Raw genomic sequence first — 10910 nt, forward strand, 5'->3', positions numbered from 1 at the left:
AGGGGTAAAATAGGTATTTTGAAAATATCATTGGTTTAACATTTTCTGTCTTGGTCATTGACAAAATGGAGGTTTTTGTCAAGTTTTTTGAAAATAGATGGGAGGTTTTTGCTAAAGTTAAATTATAGAGGAGATTTTGGAATTGACTTGGAAAAGCAATATTTTTATGTGGTGATAAGAAATTAAACAATTTTGGGTCAAATAGGCCAACCCATGTTGCATTGTTGCCACAACTAAATAATAAAAAATTAAAACTTGATAAAATGAAAAAAAAATGAAATTAAAGAAAAAATTGGGAACATCTTTAATATTATATTCATCATATTAGACAAGAATAAGTATGATAAATAAGAAATACTTTAATTAATGATGAAAATGGAATATAAAATTTAAAACCAATTGGAAATAAGATTATTTTCCTATTCTCTCTCATTAAGTCTCATATCTAAGGTATATTCTCTCATTAAGTCCTATATTTAAGATATACTTTTCTCATCATTAAATTCTATTAATTAAATCAACAACATTGATTTTAATAGTTTAAAAATAAATATTTTGAAAAATAATTTAAAAATAAAACCATTTTCTTCCCTCCTAGTGGGTGGGTAAGCAATTCATCCATTTGGTTCAAATGGGTTAATCAATAATGCCATAATCAACTAATAAAAAATCAAAATAAATAATATATAAAAATACAAAAAAAGGAATTGAGCACATCTCTAATATTATATATTCATTATACTAAATAAAATTAAGTATGAAATATAAGAAATATTTTTATTAATGATGAATAATAAATATTAAAAAAGATAGAACACAGAAAATGAAAAGTATACAATTTTGTCAAAAACATTTGGGGACATTTCTAATGTTATATAATCATCATATTAAATAAAAATTGCTAAAATAAAAATATTTTTATTTATGATGAAAATAGAATACAGATTTAAATAATAATAATAATAATAACAACAACAACAAAAACAACAACAACAACAACAACAACAATAATAATAATAATAATAATAATAATAATAATAATAATAATAATAATAATAATAATAGTAATAGTAATAGTAATAATGATAATGATAATAATTGTCATTGTAATTTAAAATTTCAAAAGCACGTCCACATTTACTAGTAATAAAAAATAGGAAAACAAATGGACCAAAATTTTGGGATGGTTGATGTCTTGATTATGATCCAATATTTCAGTTGGTCGCTTGGCATTCCTTAACATGCTAAGTTGCTAACTGGGTCTATTATATATCACTTCGTTGTCTCTATGGGGTCAAAGTTGCGACATATATGTAGATACTTTCCTTGATTCCTGTGAAAATTATAAAAGTAAAATCATTTAATTTGTATTAAATTACACACAAAAGGTTTTTTGTTTTTATTTTTTGGATTCAACTATGATTCTGGAAATGGTATAGGAAATAAATTATAACCTATCAACTAGCATAATAAAAATTGTTACTAATCAAGTGTATTTTCATCAAAATTTACAGGGGTTTTGATTGGCCAAAACCTTTCTGGTATGGCAGTTTCACATTTTTTCAATATCATAGATTTTTTGTTATTTTTATCCTTTTATCTTGCACATGTATATGGCATGTGTTCTTACATTAGTGTATCCAAGAAAATATGGGATGACTTAGGCAAGTATTCGCCATATATTGTAAAGAAGGAAGGATTATTTTTTATGATATCTTTGAAAATAGCTGGGATTTTCCTTCCCTTGAAACTTAAACCATGTTCCTCAGGAATAAGAGAATAGAGAGGTCTTTTATGAAATTTTCTGAAATCATAGCAAAGCAAAATCCATTATGGTTGTTTGGTTGTATATAAAATAGAAAAAAGAAAAGCAAATGATTTCCCTGGAAAATATATTCAATAAGAAAACTAATTATGTTCCTACTATTCCTGGACCTGTGAAGTGGAGAAATGTTTGTGTAACAAGATATGATGGAGACGACCAACCTTTATTTGGGGAATGACTTGCAGAAAAAATAAGGAGTGATACCATTACTTTATATAATTAGTACCCAGTTTTTGGGAAAATTTCATTTTGATTTTCCATTGCCGGTTCAAATGCAACCAAATGGAGCCCAACTTTTTGATAGTAGATGGGAACTAGGAGGTGGGGATAGAGAATATACAGTTCGAGTTGGGATCTCCTGTCAACAAAACACATTCCAACACCCTACCAATTTAATCTAACACAACACATCTTACATACCCACAAAATACTACATCCGTATATTAGAAACATCTCTCCATACATAAGAGCATGTAAAAATATGAGATATTCCCCATGTGTGGCTGTGATATGGGATGGTATAGTAGAGTCGTCATGGATATAAAATCCGGCTTTCGTTTTAGGAGAGATACCGAGTGAACATCTCAACTACTGGCCTACTGGGTAATTGGCAAATGGAGGCCACTAAGAGAAAGCTTTTAGGGATCAAATTACTATAAATACATACATTACTTTTGCAAGATATAGAAGTAAAGTGATAAACCAGAAATAGTAAAATCAATGTTGGCTATCCATAAACTTCAAATCATGCTTTGCTCCTCATTGGGTCGTCTCTATTAATTCTCTTGACAAAGTGGTTAATTTCTAGATGGCTCTGCTATTTCAGTTGGCCATATCTTGATCTGACCGGTCAAATCTGACGACCTGAGGTAAAGTTTATCCAGCCCAAGGGTTCATGGGTCAGGGCCAGTTCAAAGTTCACTTTAAAACCTTATTGTACAAAGAAATCCAATGTTTTAAAATTCGATATGGAGGCTGAACCATTTTTGCCTCTGGATCATGGGTTACTGGTTCAATCTTTCAGATAGAATGGGTTACTAGGTTAGACCGTGACACATTAGCATGTACATATATATATATATATATATATATATATATATATATATATATATATATATATATATATATATATGTCTGTGTATGTATTTTATTAATAAATAATTTATAATTATATATGTAATCTTTTATATATTTAATTTATATTTTATTCCAATATTTTAAAATTTTATTTATAAAAAAATGTTAAAATTTGGGATTTAAGGCAAAAAAAGTTTGTATATATACTTGGTGTGCAACCCATGACTAGGTGACTGACTTGAACAGGTCAATAGTTCAACTGCCTGAGTTGGATGTTTTTTCACCAACTCAATGGATTTTTACCAAACCCCAAGTTAAAAAAAAAAAAAAAGACCTAGAATCATGGCCGAGTGATGGTTCAAAAGGCTTGACCATCTAGGTCTATGACAGGTTGAAAACATTGGAAGAAACCCATGCAATGGCCAGTTCAAAGTTCACTTTTACACCTTTAGTATACAAAGTTATTAGAAGAAACATGTACAATATATCATGTATCGACTAGTGTAAAAGATGCCCATGTTTTTGTAAGGGAGTGATTAGATATTTAGATTCACTTTTCCAATAAAATGGAAAATGAATTGGTTGTGGATGATTTTAAGTAGTCCCATGTTTAATAAAAAGAAGGAAGGAAACACTACACAATATCACAAAATTCCAAAAGGGTTGAGAAACTTGAGATACAAAGGAGAGAAAATAAGCTGACATGGATAAAGACCCAGGGTTGTAAATGGATTAAATTGAATTGGATATAAGTAGATCCAAATTTGGTTAATTAATATTTGAATTCAAATTACATCTTATCCATTAGAATTATATCAGATTTAAATCAAATTTGAATTGCAATTGAATGTTGAATAATATTAATAAATTAAATTTAAAATCATCAATAGTTGTTAATAAAATGAATAAAAATGACTTTAATTGTATTTCGTGAATAAAAATAAAAGAGAAAATCTATACTGCTGGAAAAATATGATAGGATCAAAGTCCCCTAGCCCTAACTTTTTTCAATATAATAGTTGAACCCTTGCTAAAAACATGACATTCAAACTAATAGATATACATTTCGAATGCATATGAACAAATATGTAGTTAAATTCAAATTGAACCACATTTTGTATCTAATAAGATGGATTCATATTTAATCCAATTATATATTTATTGAACTCGAATTCAAATTTGGATAAACGGATACTGTGAACGGCCACTCAACCGGTGGTACTCGTGAAAATTCACAGGGGCTTGGATTGGATTAGCCTAAGGCTGCATTTGGTATTTCGGAGATAAGTTCTTAAAATAAGAAATGCCAAATGCAGCGTTAGAAAGCTCATACATGGTACCAATCAGTCTTACTTGGAGAACTATCATCGATAACCGTCCTCTATAAAATATTCTGTTTAATCAATGGTCGTGATCATCTCATATCCTTTTTATTGTTTGACCTTTGACCTATAGACCGGTGGATCCAAACCTAAGCAATAAATGCACACGTGCATGATCAGATTATATTGATTTGATATATTTAGAAAGAATGGGCCTGGGCCGATTGTGGTCCTCGCTACTGAAAACCACAGCTGCCTGCTGAGTGCTGGCATTTCTTGTGTGACTGAGATTAGATTTCATTAGATTGTGAAGTTGGGGATGAGGTCGACATTATATACAAAGAAAAGGACAAAACAGAGAAAATGGCACAACAGAGCATCATATCACATCACATGCACAGACGTTACTTAGGATGCCTTCTTCACCTTCACTAAAGTGGGCCCACGCCTTCCTTGTCTCCGTCCACTTTCTTCCTGCCTCGAATCTCCTGCCACATCTTCTCTTCCCCATTCTTCAGCGAACAACGATTGCTGATAGTATTTAAGGGCTACGATTAATACGAACACTGCATAAAGATGGTCCATCACTCAACATATCAAGCCTCAACTTGCCAAAACTGCCCCTACATTCTTTTGAAATGACGTAGATATCCTTACCTGCCCAAATGCGGGCTACTGTTGAGGACAAATTCCACACGAGGGTAAAAATGCCAAACGCCACGGCTTTTTTGTGAGAGCATGAATTCCAAGCGTCTCGAAATCGCCTGATCCAAAACTTTCCTGTATGTAGGACCCATATGAACAGATCAGGTGGTGACTATTGAAGAGCATCCTGGCCCAATAGATTCTTCTCAGGTGTGGAAGCCAGAATGTGGGTCCCGCTATGGTACCCAATTGATGCTCAACCTTATGACCTTATGATAGACGGTCCACTTCAATCGTATACTATAATATCTGTAAAAAATTAAAAACAAAATCTGATATTTACCGCATCCTGTTAACTGGGTGGAATAAGAAGAACAAATTTTTGGTACCGTAAAAACTCCAAAGAAACCTACAGACAGTGAAGAGCCAAACGTCAACCAGAAGGTCCAGAACAAGAACCAGAAACCCTACAAACATGAAAAGATTTTATTAAATAAAAACCAAATAAACCTTACCCAGTTTGGCCATCTTCCATACAGTGATGGAGCTTCCACACCGAGCCAAAACAAACAGCAAAATTGCCAACTGCCATTCTCACACAGTTCCTCTGTTTTTAGTTCTTTAAGAGAGAGAGAGAGAGAGAGAGAGAGAGAGAGAGAGAGAGAGAGTATTGCCTTCATTGTAGTTGCAGGGTGTCCAGAGAAAAGGCCTCTGAGCTTTAGCAGGAACTCGTTCAAGTAAGGAAGAATCAGCTTTACTAGCCAAATTGCCTCTTCTTCACCCACAATAAATGTATGGTTTGAATCATCTATATCTACAGCTCCCCTGATAAGCCAGCAGAAAATATGTGAGATTAAAAAGAAATTGTCACTTATTTGTTTCCTTGAGGTTATGGGTTTGGGAGATTACCTGCCGAGGATTGATTTGTAGACGAAAATTATAGCAAGATAGATGAGACCCAGATAAGACATTGCGGATATTAAGCTGTGCAAAGTGAGAAACAAGAGAATTAGTAATTATGGCTCTGTTAAAACAGGAGATTCGTGAAGAAATGCTGTCTAATTTTCTTTGGTTACCTGAAGTTAATGAGGGAGCTTATTTTCTTCATCCATAGCCTTTTTGAGCCTTGCGAGTTTCTGAGAAATTAGAGATTTGTCTGCAACAGGTGATGTTGGCTTTTTAGTCAGAATTGGAGAGATGGGTTTTGGTGTTTCATTGATCTGTGGAGCTTTATCCTCTTCGTTGACATGCTTTTGGGGTTTTATGGGACTCTGGACAACTACAGGTTGATCTGCAACAGGAGCTGGCTGTTTATTCACATTTGCAGAAATGGGTTTTGGTGTTTCAGGGATCTGTTGGACCTTCTCCTCTTCGTTCACAGCCTTTTGGGATTCTATGGGACTCTGAACAGTTAGGGGTTGTTCTGCAATTGAAGCTGGTTCTTTATTCACAATTTCAGAGATGGGTATTGATGTCGGCACATCGACCTGATCATCTCTCTTCTCATTCATAACCTTCTGGGGTTTCTGTTCTTCCATCTTAATTTCTTTGACATCGAAGCTCTTCTTTTCTATCTCCATCTCTGTATCATCCTCCTCATCGCCCCAATCATTTTCTTCATCCCCATCAACACCATCATCGTTCACGACAAATTTCTGTGGAGATTTGATCTCGGCCACATCGCTAAAATTGACTGAAATTGTCTTCTCCTTGCAAGTCTCTTCAGGAACCCTAGGAGACTCGGATCTAATCTTCCCCGTCTGAATTGGGCCACTTTCATTTCCATCGACCGACACACCAAGCTCCTTACAAGATTCATCAGAAGATCCATTCGATTCAGATCTTGCCTTCCTTAAATGAATTGGCCTCCTGCCCAACTGAATTAGGCTTTTATCAATTCCATCAAGAGACAAACTGAGAGATTCACCAGAAAATCGATGCGACTGAGATCTCGTCTTCCTTATCTGAAATGGGCTCCTCTCAAATCCGTCAAAGGATTCAGTTTTCCATGTCTTCCTCTTCCCACGCTCCACACCACTCTGATTCCGATTCAACTGTCTGTTAACCTGAACACCACGCTCACTGCCACCGCCACCAACTTCTTCAGAATTCTCTTCACCGGTGAAAACCTTGATCCCACCTTTCACCTCATCGCTTTTCATTCTGCTTTCCCAGACAGAACCTGCAACAACATTTCTAGCTCCAGCCCGTCTTCTAGCAGCCTGAATCTTCTCCATTTTATCCGAGTCTCTACGCACTCACTCTAACTCTTAGCCTCAATCAAGCACACTGAGAAAACAATCAGAACTGATAACGCTCGAAGCCTAAGCAAGAGCGGTTGGCTGAAGAAAGCATTGCGATTCTGAGGAAGCAATGGGTGAGGGAGAGAAGATTATGCTACAAGGCTCGATCCAGTTTTCAGGAAAAAGGACAAAAATGGTGGAGATGGGTGATTCACTGATTTGTTTACAGGACAGCTCTAGTTGTTCTCTTCACTTTGCATCGATGGATCTCTGGTAGCTCTGTTTCCGAGGTACTCAAAACTCTTGACTCATTAGTCTCTCACAGCAGAAGACGACAGTGAATTTAGCAGAGAGAGGCAGAGAGCCTAGCAGCGTAGGGGAGGAGAGCTTCCGGAATACTCGAATGACTGGGGGCTTTTTTCTATGCTAAATACACTTGTCTGGGAGCTGAAGTAAAGAGACTGAAGAAGGTTGCCGTCTGGTGAATAGGGATGTCAGTGGTAAACCCTCCCAGATCGGGCTCGGGTTGAGGTGAACAGATGAATGATTAAATGACGATGAATCCGACGACCCACTGGCATTGTAAAAACAAAATATTTGTATATAAGATAAGATTGGCTGAGCATAGTGTATTTTATATGAGATGGGGCGCGCTGTTAGCTTTCTTTCAGCCTGGTCGGGTTCGGGTTGAACCAAATCCTATTATAAAGGATTTTGGTCAGCAGAGGCTTGCCAAGAAAATTTTGATCGAGTGATCTCAACCACTAGATTGGTATACTCTTGTTTTTACCTTTCCTCGTTACCTTTTGTAAGTGGTTACACAGACAAGATAGGCGTAGATGTACTGGATGATGAAAAAAGGCAAGCTAAGTGACCGTTGTAGTGGATGATGGAACCCTAGAAGGTGTTTGGCTGTTTAGCATGAATGTATTTAAATAAGTTATACAGCATTGTAGCAGAAACAGGCATAAATCGTTTCTGTTGATTCACACATCCTCGTCAAAAGAAATATAAATAAATAAATAAATCGGCAGCCATCGGTTTCTACTTTCTAGTGCCCATTTGGGAGAGCTTTTGGGACGCGGTTTCTGGCCCTCTAAATTGGGCCCCGCCATATAAACATCAAAAGATGTAGTCGGAGAAAATCCATAAAACCGAAATCAATGTGGGGAATTGAATACCATCTAGGGGTATTCGGTTTTGTTTTATTTTATTTTATTTTATTTTGAGAGGAAAAAAATGTGTCAATGAAATTTTGGTTTTGATCGACTAACATCTGGAAAAATCTATGATGTTGGGAAGATACGGTATAGAAAAAGTTTTCGGTGAGGTGTACATGGCACTCGTAGAAATCTGAAATTACAATCTCCATACTCTACTCTACTAGTAGTCCCCTATAAACCGCATCCTACTCATGTATTTTACATCAATTCATGGTTGTTGAGATTCATTCAACCTGTAGGATAAGGCCAAAATTTCTGGGGGCGCTAAACATTCATTCTCCCAAAAGTTTTCACCAATTACAACACACCCATGAATTTCCGTGAATTTTGATAAATGACACTTAACTGGTTATCATGTTTATGACTCAACTAGATTGGTCATAAGTTTTGGGGTTCGTGGAAAATTTATGTTCCCTAGACATCACCTGTTCATCTCTAAGGTGGTTAAATGCTAATATGGTTTTCAAACTGCTGTTGAATCGGTCCCTAGCAAAAAATCGTTGAATCGGTCAATGATCTGTTGACTTGTGCAATCGGGTTGATTCATCGTTACATTCAATGGTTTTGGCTGTTTTTATTTTTAATTATTTTTTTATTTTTTAAATTTTTTGTTGTTAGAATGGATTATTCGTTCGAACCAGACGGTCAAACCATCGACCTAGGAATCGGTGGCCAAAACGGTTCTATTTCTAGGTTGTTTTTTAAAACCATGAGTGCCAATACTTGGATGGTATAAATTGCCCCTTTTAACAATAACCTTTTATGGTTAAAATGATCATTTTCTTTATTTACTTAGAAATAAAAGAATACCCAGGTAAATGCATTTACCTATGTTAGTAATTTCTTGGAAAGCAAATAAGGCCTTAATTATTGAATTTAAATGAGTTCTATTGGAATTTTTAAGGCATAGGTGGGCCATGGGTCCCCTATGCCACCACCCCTCGCTCTACCCATGATGAAACTACCCTCAAAGTGACTTATTTGGAACAAATGTTCAACATGATTTGCTTGTCTATAGAAGCTCAGTCCAAATGAGTTCTGAGGGGATTTTTAATTGTAATATTTTTTAATAAAAAATTAAAACACTTTAAAAGCCTAATCAAAAGATGTTTCCACCGATTCTAGGGGTGCAATTTGGCTTGGCCCGATATAATAAAAATATGATTTAGGTTGGACTCAGTTGAAATGTGGGTTAGCGTTAGGGTTAGGGTTGAAAAACTCCAATATATGATGTATCATGCTTTAATTTGTAACTATACATTATTTTCTTAAAAACATATATTTATATGTTTACGTATTGATTTATTGTATCCAGTTATGTAATTATGCTCATAGTGGCATATTTATTGACTTTAAAATAAGCCTTCATACTCCAATCCATGTTTTCATGCTTTCCGACATGAAGTTGTACCATTACACCAATTAATAGTCCATGTCTGGAGATGTAATTTGGGTGAGCTCAGGTTGGAATTTTAACAAAATTTGAATGGACCCATCCCATATGTTCAAACTCGAAACAGTGTAAATGTTAACTTTGGTCAACCCGAATTTCACCCTTAGCCTGATATGCATATGTTTATAAGTTTGGTTAATAAAACTCCAACATAAAGTCAATCCAACCAACTCGATATCACAATTGGATGGAATTAGGCCCCGTTTGGTTTATAGGAATAGGGGTTTAGAATTGGAATTGGAATGGATTGTTTTGATTTCAACTGTTTAGTTGGATAGAATCATGAGAATTCTATTTCCATTTTTGATGAAATGATATTCCCCATTTGAAGGAATAATATTCTTTGCCCCTTCCTTAAAAATGAAATCTCATTGCTACTGACAGACAATGTGACCTTATTGACAAACTGAGATGGGTTGAGATTTTAACATAGTGGGTGCCAAGACAGTCTGAATTACACCCCCATTCTTCTCAATGCAACCCACGACAAACAGCATTCCAATAAATAAATTAAACCGCAAGCTTTTGAAAACAATAGTCTTTTGAGCCATATAAATAAGGTGAAATCCATGAAAAGACACTATTTTGTCACAAAAGGCTCAGTCTGGTAAGAGTACAAATGCAAATATGTACACTGCAAATATATATAAAATAATACAAAATATGAGGTTTTGCACTCACAATATTAATTTGCATTTGTACTCCTTCCAAACTAAGCCAAAATGTTTATACATAATCTAAATAATGGGTTCCACCATTTGACTTTATATGTATATATGCTACAAATACAATGTAAACAATGGGCTATGAAACCCAATACTATGAATTAGGTCATTTGGCCACTTGATGTCTTAGTTCATCCATTCTTGAAACTTGCATACTTCGAACCTTGATCGTGAGTAAATACTAGCCAACTGTTTATTCCTGCTTGGGTTTGCTAGCCCTTTGTACAAACAGATTTGTGAAGAGTAGTGAAATTTCCAATATAGTTGCATAAATTCACCGTTAAACATACAAATTCGTTCTCTAGTATAAGATTATGAGGGATTAGACCGGTCTAACATGGACGCATATGATTATGGTAGATTCAGGGTTGGAGACAGAAAATCAAACTCCACTTGG

General features: G+C 35.0%; 2 protein-coding genes across 3 annotated transcripts; both read right to left on the minus strand.

Moving 5' to 3' along the window:
* Positions 1 to 4496: 4496 nt before the first annotated feature.
* LOC148869675 (reticulon-like protein B21) lies at positions 4497 to 5961 on the minus strand. Of its 2 annotated transcripts, XM_088971626.1 has the most exons (6): positions 5779 to 5961; positions 5544 to 5694; positions 5385 to 5454; positions 5213 to 5278; positions 4882 to 5004; positions 4497 to 4790 (listed from the first exon to the last, which is right to left on the minus strand). In XM_088971626.1, the coding sequence occupies exons 1-6, from the start codon at positions 5838 to 5840 to the stop codon at positions 4633 to 4635; spliced, it is 630 nt and encodes a 209-aa protein (XP_088827752.1). In that variant the 5' UTR covers positions 5841 to 5961; the 3' UTR covers positions 4497 to 4632. The 2 variants fall into 2 exon arrangements, with proteins under 2 accessions (XP_088827752.1, XP_088827753.1); XM_088971627.1 differs by lacking the exon at positions 5385 to 5454 and having other exon boundaries at positions 5213 to 5336.
* LOC148869676 (uncharacterized) lies at positions 5952 to 7106 on the minus strand. Its single transcript, XM_088969928.1, has one exon. It carries the CDS (start codon positions 7104 to 7106, stop codon positions 5952 to 5954), a length of 1155 nt encoding a protein of 384 aa, XP_088826054.1.
* Positions 7107 to 10910: the final 3804 nt, after the last annotated feature.

Source organism: Nelumbo lutea, chromosome 2 (genome assembly GCF_056320005.1).
Source record: "Nelumbo lutea isolate HS-2025 chromosome 2, American lotus-T2T, whole genome shotgun sequence".
In the NCBI taxonomy this organism is placed as follows: Eukaryota; Viridiplantae; Streptophyta; class Magnoliopsida; order Proteales; family Nelumbonaceae; genus Nelumbo; species Nelumbo lutea.